The 18,565-nt window shown below is 43.2% G+C and overlaps 1 protein-coding gene across 1 annotated transcript in view; it reads right to left on the reverse strand.

Moving 5' to 3' along the window:
* Positions 1-412: 412 nt before the first annotated feature.
* Positions 413-18,565, reverse strand: part of LOC145406409 (uncharacterized) — a 485,658-nt gene continuing 467,505 nt past the window's right edge. Inside the window, exons 3-4 of the mRNA XM_080277567.1 lie at positions 2,501-2,717; positions 413-581 (exon numbers count right to left, since the gene is read on the reverse strand). Of these exons, the coding sequence (XP_080133693.1) occupies positions 413-581; positions 2,501-2,717 (386 nt within the window). The remainder of the gene's footprint in view (positions 582-2,500; positions 2,718-18,565) is intronic.

Consider the following 18,565-nt stretch of genomic DNA (forward strand, 5'->3'; position numbering starts at 1 on the left):
CCCTCCCACCGCCCCACCTGGCTGCCAGTTGCCCTCCCACCGCCTCCCCGGACTGTAAGTTGCCCTCCCACCGCCACATCTGGCTGCCAGTTGCCCTCCCACCGCCACATCTGGCTGCCAGTTGCCCTCCCACCGCCTCCCCTGGCTGCCAGTTGCCCTCCCACCGCCTCACCTGGCTGCCAGTTGCCCTCCCACCGCCACATCTGGCTGCCAGTTGCCCTCCCACCGCCTCCCCTGGCTGCCAGTTGCCCTCCCACCGCCACATCTGGCTGCCAGTTGCTCTCCCACCGCCTCACTTGGCTGCCAGTTACTCTACCACCACCTCACCTTCCTTCTTGTGATGTTTGCTGTCACATTTATCAGCAATAGTATTGTTTATGAGGATCATAAAATTACCTATGAAGTTCATGTGTCAGTCACTGTTGATTGAGTCAGGTATATGGGAGTTTGGGTTTGGGCTTGAAAAGCATCTCTGGCTTTTCTTCAGCATTTTATGGGAACATTTGCTTCGATATCCAAATACCGACTGACTGAACACCCCCACCGATACACAGTTTTGGATAACTGGGTATGTCTTGTAACTGTTCGCGAGTAGGAGATTAAGCAAAAGAGCTGTTATGTAAGTGATGTCCCTTATTTGGTATTACACTTTCCACTGACTGTAACTACAGCATTGTTTATAGCTTGTAAATTGTGGATGATTTTATGATAGCCAGAAATTCTTTTACTTATTTTATGATTTTCAAAGTATTTCAGTTTTCCTATGTAAATTTGAGGACTACTGTATTCTTTCATGTGTGTTCTGTTCCATAATTTCCTATAAAAATTCAAGTTCTGACCTCTTCATATCAATTAAAAAGAATGAGGGAAGAATTACAGGTGACAGGTCTAACCAGAAATTTAACAATGTTTATAATTACCCTCGGAAATGAACCCTGAAAGCTCCTGGTAAATGATATTAGACTCTAATCTAACTAGTAAAGAGGAAATGTAACAGTAGATTCTTTTACAGTAACCCTAAGCTCAGATATTATCCCCATGAGATCCACGTTTCCGAGATTGTGTATGGGTAGTTGTTTGGAGGATAAGGGGATTCTTGATCCACGCCACCCTTTCCCCCTTAGTCGTCTCTAAAACCCGCAGAAAATACTATGGTAGTATGCTATCTCTCTCCCATATCCAGGGATGTTTGCCCTAATCATATCAAATTTGTAAGAAATATTCTTGAAGGACAGTGTATGTGTGAATTTCAATCTGGACTTTTACCCAGTGTTCACTAGATAAGTATGGCCCAGGGGGAAGGGAGTCCGGTGATACCCTAAGTGATCAGTATTGCTCATGACGATCCGAGGTAATTTCTGTTTTCATCTGAATATACGTATGTTGACAGAACTGACTAGAAAATGTCAAGTGAGCGACATATATGGCATCCTTAAGAAACCAATACTACCAATGTAGAGTACAACTATCTGGAATTTTGCAGTAACAATCGTCTGTAGTATCAGACTGTTTCGCAGAAATGTGCACCGATACTTATTTTGATACAGTGTACTTAGGTTTCAAGATGACCGATAATTTATGTACAAGATTATTAATGCAATTGTTTTATTAATATAGGCAACTGCTTTGGGAAAGAGGTGAGAAAATATAGGGAATGTGCAGAAATGTAATGGATGACAATGGGAGACTGCTAAAGTATGGAAGAGGAATATAGAGCAAACGAGATACTATAATATCAGTACATAGAAAACCTTGAAAATGAGCATTGGGAAACCTTGAAAATGAGCATTGGGAAACGTGGCGGGGATAGGTGATGCACAAGGAAGATATATGTTGGCCAAGAAACTATCGTTAAGGAATGTGAAGGAGGCGGCGTTTGATGTGATATAGGCCGAAACATTAGAAGTAACGTGGCGGGAGTGTAATAAAATGTTTGTGGAAAATATACCCAAAGCCTGAACTGATGGCGTTCTACACCACCAGCAGTGTGTAAGAAGCTTATGGTCGCGCTCTACACCGAGCATTTTGGATAAGATACGGGGATGAATAGTGACAGAGAAGGAAAAAGAGGTGTTAGTATCTAAAGACTGAAGAACACAGTGATTTTCGGGGCAGTAGGGGGTGTGTTGATCAATTATTCGAAGAAAGGAATATTTCACAGAGAAAGAATGTGATAATAATTGCAAGAAAAGAATGGCACACCTGAGATCTGGAAAAAAAAAACAGTGAGACAGAACAATAAAAAATTTCACAAGGTGAAGAAGGAAAACTGCTAAATACGTAAAAACAAACATACATGGAAGTAAAGCATGTCTTGTAATAGACGAATGTGTTTTGAGTTGCTCATTTTAAATGTGAAGTAAGACAAGATTATCTGGTGTACACACACACACACACACACACACACACACACACACACACACACACACACACACACACACACACAACCTCCCCCGGCCACAATCATCCCCATTACGATCTGAAGGTAAATGTGCCTAACCTGACAAAGGGGTCGCAGGAGTTGATGGAACCGATGAGTCGGCTGGGAAGGTTTTTGGCCTTAATGAGCGTCACGAGGAGCTTCTCTGCATCAACGTGATACTCGAGCTGCAGCCACACCCTCCCGATGTGGTCGCCAGGGTACTGCTCCAGGTCTCCCTCCAGCTCTTCCGTTTTGTACAGTTCAGGGTTCAGGCTACCCAGGCCGCACGTCGCTCCTGAGGGGATAGAGAGACATGGTCATGTCTGGAAGAACTGATATTAGAAGTGGGAAGGAAAGATGAGTTATAGGAAGAGACCTGGGACGGTTGGATGGATTAGGGTGAGAGGTGGCCCTGCTAAATGATGACTGTAAGATTTGGAAGGAGCCATGAAAGAGTTGGATACATAGAGAGATGGAAGGAGCCATGAAAGAGTTGGAAACATAGAGAGATGGAAGGAGCCATGAAAGAGTTGGAAAAACAAGAGGTTTGGAGGGAGTCATGATCAGGTTGGAGGGATGAGACTGAGAACTGGGATTGCTGGGTGACGGATGGAGGAGGAATTTAGTAGATGAGGGAAGCTGGAAGAGGCATAAGAGGGCTGGGTTAGGATGTGGTATGGCTGTGTGTGCGTGTAATGGACATAGTTGGAGGTGTGCTAGAGTTGGGTAAGGGTGTGGTGGATTGAATGGGGGTGTGGTACCGTTGGTGGGGATGTGGTAGGCTGGGGCGGGGTGTTCCATGGTTGGGAGGAGGTGTAGTAGGACTGGATGGGGGTTTGGTAAGGATGAGTGGGATGTTGTAGTATGTGGATGGGATATGTAGGGATGTTGTAGGACTGGGTTAGGGTGTGGTAGGGATAAATTGGGATGTGGTAAAGTTGGTGAGGGTGCGGTAAGGATCAGCAGGAATGGTGGGATTGTGGTAGGAATACGTAGTGATGTAGTGGGGCTGGATGAAGAGGTGATAGGGATAGGTAGGGATGTGGTAGGGCTGGGTGAGGGTGTGGTAGGAACAAGCAGGGATGTGGTCGGGCCGGTTGAGGGTATGGTAGGAACAGGCAGGGATGTGGTAGGGCTGGGTCAGGGTGTGGTAAGAATAGGTAGGGATGTGATAGGGCTGGGTATGGGTGTGGTGGGAACAGGCAGGGATGTGGTATGGCTGGATGAGGGTATGGTAGGAACAGGCAGGGATGTGGTAGGGCTGGGTGAGGGTGTGGTAAGAATAGGTAGGGATTTGATAGGGCTGGGTGTGGGTGTGGTAGGAACAGGCAGGGATGTGGTATGGCTGGATGAGGGTATGGTAGGAACAGGCAGGGATGTGGTAGGGCTGGGTGAGGGTGTGGTAGGAATACAGTAGGTAGGAATGTGGTAAGGCTGGGTGAGGGTGTGGTAAGAATAGGTAGGGATGTAGTAGAGCTGGGTGTGGGTGTGGTAGGGACTGGTAGAAATGTGGTTGGGTTGGGTGTGGGTGTGGTAGGGATAGGTGAGGTGTGGTAGGGAGAGATGTGGGTGGGGTATGGCTAAAAGGCTTCTCAGGTCGACACATCGCTAGGCTGACAGGATTAGTGGAAGAGACGGGAGCTGAGGAAAAGACGAGAAGAGTGGGGAAGGGACGAAGGGGAGAGGGGTGAATGGAGGGATGAATGGTGTAGGAGGGTTGAAATGAGAGTGTAGGAGGGGTGAATGGAGAGTGTAGGAGGGGTATATGAAGGGTGTAGGAGGGTTGAAATGAGAGTGTAGGAGGGGTGAATGGAGGGTGTGGGAGGGGTGAAGGAACGGTGCGAGATGTGAGGTCACGGTGAAGAAAGTGTGAGAGGCTTAGCACACAAGTCACATGTGAGAGGGTAAAGAGTGGTTCTTCAAGAGGCATAAAGATAAGAGGGCGAAGTAAGGTTGCAGATCGAATGTACTATAATCCTGTGTGTGTGTGTGTGTGTGTGTGTGTGTGTGTGTGTGTGTGTGTGTGTGTGTGTGTGTGTGTGTGTGTAGCCAAAACTGGAAAAAAAGGATTTTGATGAAAATTGGCAGGATAGTTGGAACTGAGCCCCAGATGGACCTGTTTCAATTTCATGTCAGTTAATATTTTCCCAAGGAGTGTTTTGGTCCTTAATAATTGTCCCCATTGGTGTTAAAATACTGTTCACGCACAGGGAAGACGTGGCGAGGTATTTCCGTGGAGTTTCATACGTCTTTGGAGAGAGAGAGAGAGAGAGAGAGAGAGAGAGAGATAGAGAGAGAGAGGCTGTACACATCTACACTCTGATGTCTGTTACTCCACTGATGCTATGAACAGATGATTTTATTCAGAAGAAAATGGTGGTAGCTGAGGTGGTGATGGTACCTGTGATGGTTATGGTGGTAGTGGTAGTTGTGGTGATGGGGGTTGTAGTAGCTGTTACGGTGGAGGTTGTGGTAGATGTGATGATGGTGGTAGTGGTAGCTGCGATGGTGATGATGGTGATAGTTGCTGTGGTGATGGTAACTGTGATGGTGGTGGTGATGGTGGTGGTTGTGATGATGCTGATGGTGGTGGTAGCTGTGGTGGTGGTGGTGGTGGTAGCTGTGATGGTGGTGGTGGTGGTAGCTATGATGATGGTGGTGGTTGCCGTGATAGCTCTGATGGTGGTGGTGGTGGTAGCTATGATGATGGTGGTGGTTGCCGTGGTAGCCATGGTGGTGGTGATGTTGATGGAAGCTGTGATGATTATGATGGTGGTGGTGGTGGTGGTGGTGGCAGTTGCAGTGATGATGATAATGGTTTTGGTGATGCTGGTTGTGGTGGCTGTTCAGAAACGACTCTTGGGCAAGTGTTCTGTGGCCCGATAGGGTAGCAACGCATTTGCTCCAAAGCGAAGTGTGGTTCAAGGACAGTTGTAATTTGGACAGGTACTGAGTGGCCGGATAGAGCCGTGAGACTCTCGTCGATTTCCTATAGTCATGTGTGTATGAGGACAATCGGAAAGTTTATTGCCTTACACAGACAACAGAGGGGATGAGAGGGCATCATAGTTTTGTTGGTGTGTGTGTGTGTGTGTGTGTGTGTGTGTGTGTGTGTGTGTGTGTGTGTGTGTGTGTTCCTGTTCCCATCATACATAGAGAAATTGTGGACGAATTTTCACCAATCATTCAGGAAGTAACAACTACGTGGATGTGCAGAAGCTTATTATTTTTGGTGAAGATTTAATCAAAGACGACCGCGTGCCAGCCGCTACATATATTTCAACCTTCCCCAAGGAGGTTATGTTTTACCCAGTGTTTCTTTGTTTGTCTGTCTGTTAGTAGGATTACTAAAAAAGTTATGAAAGGATTTTGATGAAATTTTGTGGCAGGGTGGTCCATGGGCCAGAGAAGAAATGATTAAACTTGGGGGCGGATCCATATCCGGATCCGGAGTTTCCCGCACAATATCTCCAGAAGTTCTCAATGAATTTCAATGAAATTTTTTATAAAGGTAGGCAGTGGATTAAAAAAAAAAAATGATGAAATATGGAGGAGGATCCGGATCCTATATCCACGGATCCGGATCTGGGATTACTCAAAAAGTTATGAACTGATTGTGATGAAATTTTGTGGAAGTGTGGGCCATGGGACAGGGAAGAAATGATTAAATTTTAGGTCGGATCCTGAGCCGGAGTATCCAGCACAATGTTTTCAAAAGTTCTCACTGAATTTAAATGAAATTTTGTGGAATGGTGGGCCATGGACCAAGAAAGTACTGAATAAATTTTGAGGCAGATCCGGATCCAGATCCTTTTTAATGGCAATGATATTGGCGGAGGTAGGCGCTCTGAGTGCTTGCTAGTTAAAATATGGATTTATTTTCTGCGAAACGCGGTGACTGAATTTCGTAGAGTTCTGAGAAATTTCTTTAAATTTAGTGTGTAGGTAACTTGTCCTAATCCAACAACATATTTTGGCGGGCGATTAGCATTCGGTCCAGGAATGCTTTTGTTTCATTACGACTTTGTTTACATCCTGTAAACCAATTATCCAGCTAAGCTCACTGCCACTAAAAACATGGGCCTTTAGTTCCTGAAGAAATAGAGAGTAGGAGTTTACAGATGGTGAGGCGGACAGGGAGAGGGAAAAGAGGAGGAACTCAAGAGACAGATGAAGTCTACGTAGAGTGAGGAAAACAGGAAGAGCTAAGGAAGGGAACAGCAGAGTGGAAGGGGGCTTAGGGAGGGATATGGAGGAAGGGTACAGTGATAAAAAAGTTTAGGACCGGACAAGGAATAAGGAAACGAAGGCTGGTTAAGTAGGTGAATCTGAACGAGGAGAATCCCAAGGTGAAATAGTGAGGCTGGAGCCGGATAAATGACAAGCGATGTTGTGATCTGGGAGAGAATGGTAAGGGTGAGATGCAGATGAGCCGGGAGGGTGATGGAGAAGTAGGAAGGGAGGAATGTACAGTAGGAGGACTAAGGGGATAGGGAGGGAGGTAGGGACGGTAAGACAGGGAAGGAGAAACGAAAGGAAGATAAGCCAGGCAGGTAAGGAGGGGTACGGGGAGGAAGGAGGTAGGAAGGAAGGGTAAGGAAGAGAAGGAGGGAAGTGGGGAGTGTGAGAAATAGAGGAAGGAAGAGGCAGAGAGGGAGAAAGATGCTAGGAAGGTGAAAGAGGAATGGAGGGAGGGGTGAGTAAAGTTAAAAACGAAGGGGAAAGAGATGGTAAAGGATGGATGGGTGGATGAAGGGAGGGAGGGAATGAGGCAGGGAGAGTAAGGACTAGGGCCAGAGTGGGAAGGGGGGAGGGAGGATTGCTAATAATACAGTAATTACGTGGCGGAAGCAGAAAGATCAAAGCTAGCAACGTCACCTCGGCCACCTGCTGTGCAAGGAGGTGCAGGTAATAAGGGGTAGGCTACTGAGGGGAAATAAGGATAGTAAGGGGACACTGAGGGGTTGTGATAGGTAAAAATTAACAGGAGGTAATAAGAAAAATATGGAGTAAAAATGAATAATAACAGAGAATGAGAGGGTAGTGAGATGTAATTACAAGAAATAAGAAAATAGGGGGCAAAAAGAGGCAACAGGAGTGATAAGAGCAACAAGAAGCGGTGCCAAGGCACAGCAAACCAGTCCCCGACAGTCAATTTAGTGCTGACGTATAAACACAACAGGATATCTAGTCAAAGATGTCACATATCAGATTCTGTGTAAATCGTGTGGAAATCAGCTATTTTATGTCCATTTGAAATTTTAGGCCCGACTCACCTGACATTGACCCCCCTTCCACTAACGGGGGGTGGGGTGACCTTCCTAATGTAATGAAACATGTTATAGGATGCAGATTTGAAAGATATACCTTTAGGTTTTGGTTTCATGTCGATATGACGAATATGAAAGGAGTTATGGTCAAAAAATGATTTTTTTCCTTTGCATTTTTTGGACCTACAGCCTGGGCCTTGGCCCAATTTAGTCCAAAATCTAATCAGGTGATCAAAAGGTCATAGCGCATCATCCCAGTAAGTTTAGTCAAAATCGCACTGGTAGTTTCCGCGTAAATTTGTTAACAGGCAGACAGACAGACTGTCACGAATCAAATTCGCGACATTTCCCTTTTGTTAGAAGCCACGAACTATTAGTGGAAAACTCACTGTTTATCGTTCAGTTAACCGCTCATTCGGATGGAAGCTTTGTCAAATCAATTTTTCATTGTCATACGTGATCGTCTCTGTGTGAGACATTAGCGCTTCCGCTGAGCGATTTGTTTTGGGCGCGTTTCGCTCACTTGACCGTTAGAAAAATGCGGCCTACTGCTCCCCCTTTTTTCCCACGACTTACTCAGTCCAGTTGTTGCTCTGACGGAGAGAGGTCCTGTGCTCCAGAAGTGAGAGGTCAACCCAAGCTCCACTAGAATCACAGTTACCCAGTGCTCCCACCTTGGTGATACAAAGCATTCATCGACTAGTATTTCCTTTTTGTATTTTCTAGTCTTAAGAGTTTAATTAAGGTGTTTTTCCTAGGCGTAAGAATTTAGCTCGTGTGTGAGTGAGTGAGTGCGATCTCATTAATTTGATTTTGAATTGTAACGTTAAATTTATTTTGTAATCAATAAATTTAACAGTTCTTTTGCTTGAGCTTAATGTAATGTAAACTCTTGTTTCATTTCTCCGCAGTTAAGCTTATTTCTCTTATAGCTCCTAGCTTGCATAAACGTTTGCATTCATAATTGGTACTTATGCCAGTCTTGTGTATTAAGCTTAAAATCCGTTGTGCCTCCTAGGAGTTAAGCATCAGCAAGAACCTGATTTATTATTAGTATTAGTTATTTATTGTCAGGGGTGAAGTAACTTTCTCCAGAGGCTAACAGTACTAATAGACAGCAATTGAGTAATTAGTCTCTGCTGTGTACTGTTGAGAAAGTTTATAAATTCTCGTTCTGAAAAAAAAATCGGCGAAGTAAGCCAGCGTTAAGAATCATTGCTTGATGTAGCAAGACAATCATTGTCCTTGCTCTTCAATATCATTATCATTATTTTTAATAACTGCATATATTTTAAAAACCCCGTGACACAGACCAACCAACAAACAGACAAACCGAGTGAAAACAATACCCGTCCCCGAGACCCTCCGCCGAGTAGTAAAGGTTAATAAGGAAAGATAAGGGTAATGTGGGATAACAAGGAATACGGAAGTGGTTATAATGGGTAATGAGGGTGCAGTAAAGGAGTAATTGAGGGTAAAGAGTAATCAGGGTTAATAAGGGGCCACTAAAGGCTAATAAGGAATGATGGGGTAATACTGAGACAAAAGGAATAAAAAGGGATAAGAGGTAGTACGAGGTAAAAAGGTAATAGGAAGTAATTTGCCATAATAATAGGGAAAACGGTTAATAAGGGTCTATGTGCGAAGACAATTAAAAGTATTAAGGGATAATAATGAGGTGATAAGAGATAATGATGGGACTTTAAAAAAAAGTTAAGGTAATGTTCGGGTATTAATGAGAAGGACGGGATAGTAAGAGTAAGACATGGGTCATAAGATAAAGAAAAAAGAGGTAATATTGGATACTAAAGGGGTAATAAGGCAAAATAAAACAAAGAAATGAAGGATAATAAGGGGTAACAAGGGGTGGTAGGGGAGAAATAAAGGTACTGTTGTCGTGGCCCTTGGCTCATACAAACTTGAACCCTGTGGACTGCAGGCTGACGATGCCCTTCTGTGGTCCATCCCCCTTTCAGAGGATAGCTAGAGAGCTGAAGAATTTTTGCATAACTTGCCATGGCATGAATGTGTTTCTCTCCAACACCATAGGATAGAGTTTGAGTTTTCTGCGCTTGATAGTGACCTTTGGCATCACAAGAGTAATTACGATGAGCGCCGATACTAAACGGATAATATGGGGCAGACAGAGGTAGGTGTTGCGCCTATCATCCACTTACCAGATGTAGTGGTACCTCCAGGTGACTTTACTGAGTGACAAACCAAATGATTTCCTGTAACCAAGGAAATCATTTCCTACTTTGGTTGGAAACCATTTTAGCAAGATGATGGAATGGGTTAAGAAGTTCCAACTGGGTGAGGCCCGTAAAAGTTTACATCCATGGGATGAATTGGGTATTATTGCTCACATAATGCCACTCTGGGGCGAGCGAGACTGGTCACCTTCGCCTTAAATTTCGGGAATAAGTGTAGCTCAGCACCCCAACGGTCTTCATGAGGAAAAAAGACCGAATAATAAAAAAAAGAAAGTTTATAACGTGTAATAAAGGGGAAAATACAGGAACAATAACGAAAGTTAGGAAAAAAAGGCAATATTTGGGTTTTATGGGGAAATAACGGAGTATTATGTGGTAATAAAGCGTCAAGAAGAGGTAATAAAGGACCACTGGTCTACAGATTTTTCAAAGTTGTCTGCTTCGGTGATATCATTTGCTGTTTCTTACGGATTTGAATGCACTAAATTCAAACATGACAATAAAAACAACTGACTGGCTACTGTTTCTAAGCCATTTAAGTTTTTATGTTGTATATTTCTATACATAAACCCGACAGTACAGTGTTAATCATGAATTACAAATCAACGTATTTCCTTCTGTTTGCGATAGTTTTTACATGAATATATATGACATGCCATGCATATAAAACACTTATTATGCTTCAGTACAAAGTTCAGTCATTACTCAGCTTCTAACTGCGCTTATGGACTTGTCTCTTGCATTCATGAAATGGAGCATCCCTGGTCACTGCCAGGCAGTAGTCCGCATGCACTGATGGGCTCCATTTACCCTGACATCGTTTCTCCATTCCTGCAATGTCCTGGCGAAATCGCTCGCCACGCTCGTAGCTCACTGCTCCGCAGTTTTGTGGAAAGAAATTTAGATGAAAGTGAAAAAAAAAAAGTATCTTGAATGACACGTTGCAGCCAAGAGTACTGTATATCGCAAGGAGGTTTTCCACCAGCTACCTGTAGTTGTCTGCCTTGTTTCCAAGAAATCTTGTTGCACTAGTTTGAAGGCTTGCCAGGCATCCTTTTCTTTGCCACACAGTGCATTGTCAGATGCACTATCTCGAAGAAGGTCACGAATCTGAGGACCAACAAAAACACCTTCATTTATTTTTGCTTGACTTAACCTGGGTAATTTCAAACGGAGATACTTGAAGGCTTCTTTGGTTTTGTCTGTTGCTAAGACAAAGTTCTTCATCAGACCTTACTTGATGTACAAGGGTGGTAAAAAAAAAACTTACTTGATTCCACAAGTGGTGAATTTTTTAAAATAACAGAACAGAAGAAGGAAAAACAAATGAGTAAAAAAAAAATGCTCCATACACCAGATTACTGGTGTCCTTCATTCATAAAATATCCGTAACAGTTGGACTTGAACTGCTGTAGGTTGAAGTTTGGAGGGAAACAACTCTAGGGATGCGAGTTCCAGAGAGATGCAGTTCGGGGAATGAAAGAATTCTGATAGGCAGAAGTTCTGCAATATGGCTGAATGACGTTCCAGTCATGAGCTCTGCCAGATGCTCGTGTAGCACGAGGGAAGGCATGGAGAGGTGGCACAATGGATGCAACTTCGTCTGAGGATTTGCCATAAAAATACCTGTAAAATAATGCAAGGGAGGCCACATTCCTTCTTACGTGTGGGGGAGGTAGTTTATTTACAATAACAGGGTTATTAATAATTCCAGCAGCTTTGTTCTGAATTTTATCTAGTTGTTTTAATGCAACCTCTCCATATCCACTCCACAAGGGTGAGCAATATTCAAGCTGTAAGCGCACATGACTTTTATAAATTATAGCTAACTGCTCGTCAGTGAAGAACTTACAGACCCTGTACAATAATCCAAGTTTCTTTGAGGCGGTTTTAGCAAGTGATCTGACTTGAAAGGTCCAGCTGAAGCCATTGTTAAGTGAGACACCGAGAATTTCAATACTTTTGGAGATGGGAATGTTAATAGCATTGAAGGTAATATAAGAATCTGGCAATATCTGTCCATTAGTAAATTGTATATATTTGGTTTTACTAGCATTAAATGAGACAAGATTGTTTTGTCTCCATTCACAGGTAATTCTTGAGTTATGGAGATGGCTGTACTGAGTTGAGTGTTAGAGATATTAGACTTTGTACATGAGTGTCTGAGTGTAAATGAACTATGAAGTGTTGAGTCATCTGCATATGAATGGATGTGATTGTGGGTGACAGATAAAGGATCATTAATATGAACCAGGAACAGGGTTGGTGTCAGAACTGATCCCTGTGGCACGCCGGCGTTAATTGAGTGGAAATTGGAATATACATCATCTTCTTTTACTCTTATTTTTCTGTTGCTGAGATATGAGGAAAGCAGAGGAACAAAAGACTGTTGAAGCGGAGAGTCACTCTTGGTGTGGTGAGACTCTTGCACGACTATCCCATTCACAGAAAAAAACAGCAGTAATTTGTATATTCACTCTGTAGACCAAACAAAATGGGAAGACCCTTCATCTCAATGTTGCCACTGATGTTGGTCGTAGTTTATGCACTTCAAAACTTGTTTTATGTTGTCATAAGTTTCCTTCATATGGACGGTATGAGGAAATGGAACGCATGGCAAAACACTGCCATTGCGCAGCAAAACAGTTTTAAGACTCGTTTTCGGTGAATCAATGGAATGTTTCAACTCAACTGTATTATGAACTATGTTGAGTGTTGCCATCAAACCATCGATGCTGTTGCAGGCTACAAGATCAACTTACATGAAGAAGAGCTGGACAAGATTCTATTGATGGTCAAGAAACATGGAATCCTTAACATCATCCACTAGAAGATTCCATTGTTGTAGTCTGGAGCCCAGCAACTCTGCCTTGGGCTGTTCCAAATCTCTCACAAAATTATTCAGTTCACCTTGTGTTATGAAGGGTGGTTCAGTGGAAGAGGATGGGGCAAAATCTGGGTCAAGTGACGTTGATGGTGCAGAACTAGATGTCTTGTAGTTCCCCCCTCCCTCATCTGACTCAAATGAGAAGGATACTGGTGCTTCAGGAACAGGCAGACCATCCCTGTGGGGTTCTGGGCAAACAGCTGATGGAATGTTTGGAATCTGTACGGTCCACTTCTTTAACATACCTTTCCTGACTGGGAGCACGATAAAGAGGTAGCAATAGCTGTTATTATAGGCATTAATGTCATAACACAATACGTAATATTTATACGTATGTAATAGTTATAGGCATTAATATATCATAGCACATTGTGTAACACTGGCACAATATGTAACGCCTGGTGTTCAAGTGGAGATGTGCACATGCTCTGACCAGAATGCAAACCCATAATATATGGCAAACACACACATACCAAACGATCAAGAATCCCACAATTTATCAAACACATGGGGTAACTGACGGAAGCCAATTACCTCACGTGATGGTAGTGTACCACACACTATACACAGACGCACACACAAGTAACTCAGCAGGAAACTGGCCAGTAAAATATCTCGAGATATCGGAGGTGAGAGTCAGAAAGCCAGAGAGAACCAGAAAAGGCAGAAGGGAATTGGAGAGACGAGAGAAGGAAGCTTAGGAGATAGGGTAAAGTAGGAGGTTCACCGTCATACTTACAATACGTGGATCACGTCACTCTGTCCATCACACGAACATTATAACTGTGTCACAATAAAACCCTGTAACCCCAGAGTGTCTATACCTCTGTTTCACTTACAGTACAAGATAGACGGAGGGATAAGGGAGACAAATATCTACCTCAAGATAAAATCTACAATGAGGTATCCAATGCCTCGCGACTTTATACTGGTAGCAGCTCACACTACTGGTGATAGAGGTGCCTCGCCAATCTGCAACTCTCAGGCAACTATTATCTGCATTAGGCAGCAGCAGACACCTATGATAATCCATGATACAGACATCGGTGGCAACGATTCTCTACAATATCCACTTATTTTCTAGCTGCCTACCTACCTACCAATCTACCCTATCAACATTATGATCTGGTCACTCTCTCCAACTAACAGGTAAAGCAAACGGCATAGATTTCCTTTTCTTAACTGACAGAGATTTGTTGCAGAAGTGTTGCAGCATATATGTTGAACCCAGCTCTTGCCTTGATCTCCAATTATGCAGCCAAAATATAGGTGGTCAAGTTTCTTAATCTCAGTGGTAATACTACATTTTTCTGAAGCAAATGTTACTTCGCCACAAATATAGCAGAAATTATATGCTTTGTTCACAGAAGTTCGAGGCATCACTGCTCACTCTAGCTTGACAGAATGACCCTTTTGTAAAATCAAACAGCAATATACAAACGAGAGTTACCCCTTAATGATTTGCAGAGTTTATATAGGATCAAATATTCACTGATGTAACCTGAGTAATGGCTGCATCACCCGAGACATGTCAGAATGATATAATGCAATCCATGACACACACTAACAATTTCAGGTTGCATAATGCATAATTTTGGCGAAACAGCCAAAACTGTCAAAACTCTGTACAAATTTATTTATACATCCAGTCAAATATTTGCTCAAGTTTGGATCAGTTCTGGTTTGAAATGAGAGCGGTCTTCAAAAGTCAATGGTCGAAGATACTGAGCGAGTAGAATATCTTAAAAAAAAGCCAATCAGACATTTTTAAGCATAAGTTTCGTTCTCAGTAACCCCAGATTTGTAAAGTTGGACTATTTTTGTTTCAGAAGCATATTGGCTGAAGACCAGTGTCATGAGTAAAAAAGGCTAATTAGAAAGTAACAAAGTGCATTAAAAAGGGAATAATGGGTAATAAGGAAAAATAAGGTGACAATAAGAGGTAAAATGGAAAGATAGTACAAGGAACGAGGGTTAATACGGGATAAGAGGTATGAACGGGTAATAAGGGATTAATAAGTTAAGCTCACCCACAGAGCGCATACCTCCGCCAACGCATGTACCAGACAACTCAGATCACACACAAAAGAAAAATCAGCACTTCCTTGGCCTATGACCTACATCTCCACAAAATTTCATTGAATTCCATCAAAAACTTTTTTGAGATATTGTGCAACCAAACAAATAAAAAAAGTCCTGAACTGGGACTTGATATCAAATCACCACCAAAATTCAATCGACTCTTCTTTGGTCCATTCCCTATGTATTTACGAAATTTCAGTGAAATCCACTGATAACTTTTTGAGATATCTTTTGGACAAGGAAACCAGCCCCCCTCCCCCCCCCCAAAAAAAAAAAAGACAAAGAGGCGGGAATGCATAACCTCCTCCAGATTCGTTGGCGGAGGTAGTAAGGGGTAATTATGGGAAAGTAGGTGATAAGGGGATATGATAAAAGCATAAACGTGCAAAAGTAAGGAACTAAGAGGGTAAAGGGATTGTTGTTTTTTGGTGCAGCTCCAGGTTCATCTGCTTCTTAACCCAGTGGGCCGCGGAAAACCAGCCACGTCAACCGGTCGCTCCGAGAGATGTTATGCTGAGGCTCACGCTGAAGGACTGTGTGTGTTGTGCTAGTGTGGTGCACGAGATGAATAAGTGTGTTGTGGTGTGGGGGTCGGTAGTCCAGTGTGAGTTAGTGGTCTACTAAATTTTGTGAGTTGATTTTGTGTTGAAAGTTAACAGGAGAGCGGCAATAAGGCGTGTTAAGTGACCATAATTGGTAATAAGACTAATAAGGGAAACGTATAAGGTAATATGGTCTAACAAGGAGGGAGTATAGAGGTGATAAAGGGTAATGCGGTGAAAATTATAATCCGTAATAAATAGGCAAAAAGGGTACATAGTAATGGGACAATAAGCAGTAGGCCAGTACGGGGCTGGGATTATAATGAAGAGTAATAAAGATAAGAAGGAATAATAAAAGAAAATTAAAGCACTGCCAGGGGTCATTAAGGGATTATAAGCGAATAGTTAAAGGAAGGTAATAAGGGGTATTATAGATGAAACAAGAGAATAATAAGAGATGGGGGTATTTGGAAGTACTAAGAGGCGGCAACAAGAGGATAATAAGTGGTAATGGAGATGTAATAAGATATAATAAGTGGTAAAAAAGAAGTGATTATTTATTGGGGATTAAAAGAAGCAGGAAGGGGCAATAAGAGGAAAAAAATGTAAAGTTCATGGCAGACATCATGAGGCTCTTACCCGCCTGTGGTGGGTTATTCATTCATGATTTCCATATATAAAGCCACTGCATCATCCATGTTACCACAGCTACTTCCCGTAGGTGCTACCCCAAGTGCTCATTTTATCTATCAAACCACAAGCGGTAGATGGACACCTGAGTCAGGTAGTGGCAGCAGCCTGCACCAATATTCTCCCTGATGTCACCTCCTATACCTCCTTTTTCCAACCCCCACTCTCCTCAGTCCTTTCCCCCTTCCTTCTCCCCCTCCCGCCTCACCTTCCCCATCATGTGGTATTTCTAACCACGTGCAATGGCTAGCGTACGCGAGACTTCAGGGAATGAGAACGGTGGCGCTGGGTGACGCAAAGATGTTAGTAAAGTTACACAGCTCGGTGGAGTATGAGGCAGGCATTAAAAATGTTGGTACGACGGGAAAGGTGAAATTTTGCAGATGTAGCACATGGGCGAGGAGGCTTAGAGGAAAGTTGAGGGTAAGAACGGGAGTCCGACGGAACAAATGGCAGGGAAGCCCGGTAAGCTGGATACCGTCAAGGGGACTCCCAGGGCCTATACGGCAAGAACTGATAGTCCGATAACCCTTATGACACTACGGTAGCTAAGTTATGTGCCAACAGCAATCCTGCTGACCGAAACCGTAAAGAGTATGACGTCCAGCATGAGGTCAGTTAGCTTCGTAATGGTATCCACGACGTGAATATGTTGGTGTGAGGACTGCCAAAGAAATTAAGGGGTTAATTTTGTTAACTTTGCTTGTGCGACTTTGTTGTGTCCTGAGAGCTTAACACAGAATCTGACTGACGTAGAAGGCATGACTGGGGAGATATCGGTTGCGGTGTGATGAGAGTGTTAGGTGGTAAGGGTTGTGATGGTGGCTGTTTGGTTATGGCCATGGTTGTGATATTGGTGTGGCTTGGGTAAAATGATGGTTGTGGTAATGACAGTGGCAATAGGTGTGGTGATAGTGTAGCTTAGCTATAGTGATGGATGTGGTAATTGTGGTAGTGCATGTGATGGCTGTATTGATGGTGGGCTTGGTTATGGTGATAGTTGTGGTGATGGCAGTGGCAACAGTTGTGATGATTATGTGGTCTGGCTTTGGTAGTGGCCGTGGTTTGTTTATGATGATTTTGGTGATGGTTCTGGTACTGATTGTGGCTAGGAATTTGTTGATGGCAGTGGACTGGATCTTTGATGGAACACTGCGAGGTATCAGCTCAACCCTTCCTCAAAACAGTCATTCCAGACTTTATCAACTCCATCTCCCTTTGGCAGACCTGAAAGCCTCCTTGTACTTCCAGTACTTTTATCCCTAACAGATGCCCACATACTGTAAATAATTAGGACACTGAATTCTTATCAGAAAGTTAAGACAACAATTTCCATAGGTTGTAACTGTTAACAGCCATCACCTGTGTGGTTGAACTACATATTGTTGGCTGTAGTGGCTTATTCTGGCAAAATTTAACCATTTCATGCTTTCTTACCTCAAAATGAATCTGACTCACCAGTTGTAATGGTCACACAGACCTCATATTATATGATAATTTGCTACTGAGTATTTGCTCATAATTTCAGTATTTGTAAAGCTTTCAATTTTTCATGACCCTCGTGAACCCCTGAAATCCTTGCTTTGCAGTCCTGTGGGCCCAAGGACTCCAGCTTGAAAAAAAATTATTCTAAAAGGATCTCTGGCAAGTCATATCAAATCCAGGGCTGGCCATGGCAGAAATCAGGCCTATTCAAGACTGCTTGACAAATTAGACAACCAGACAATATGAAATAATGGCAGCATATCACGGTGCACTGATGAACTGAATCAGGTCGATGGTGTATTTTTCTTCCTTATTTGTGAGATGAAAAACTTGTTAAATCTGTATATAGATCAGAGCAGAGAGCACTTTAATGCATATTCTTTGCAAACGTTTTAAAATGTGACAGTTTATTTGCGAAGGAATTAATATCACCTTTCATCTCTAACTTTTCCCTCGTGTACGGGGAAGGGACAAAGAGTAACCAGATAGTAAGCGGCGTGGTGTGGTGACTCTTGTTGCACAGCCTCAATGTCTGACTGAGCAGACTCATCAACAACAGGCAAGTAACCACCCCTGCGGGGACATCCCGTGCAGCAAACCAATGCCTACAGCACCTCGCCACAGCAAGGCGAGGGGATTATTGTGGACGTTTGGTTCGTGGATGGGTGCCGCACTTGCGTTCCTCCACCCAGTTAACAGGGTTCCACATCATCCGGTTATTTAGTTGTATGGTTGCCACCCATTGATGTAAGTGGTTTCCTTAGTTACAGGAGTGTTGTGCTGCCCCACCCTTTGTTGCTATTTTCCGGCACTTGGAACCATACTCCTGTTGGCCTAGGAGGCTTTCTTGTACCTTTTCCTTACCAATTCATTTTTGCGTGTCTTACGTTCATCATCTCTAGCATGTTGCTTATAAAACCTAATCGATACTGAAAAAGTATTACTAACATACGGGAGAACAGTAACGTGTACAG

The sequence above is a fragment of the Coenobita brevimanus genome, chromosome 70 (genome assembly GCF_032717465.1).
Source record: "Coenobita brevimanus isolate Jiangsu-jjx chromosome 70, ASM3271746v2, whole genome shotgun sequence".
NCBI lineage: Eukaryota > Metazoa > Arthropoda > Malacostraca > Decapoda > Coenobitidae > Coenobita > Coenobita brevimanus.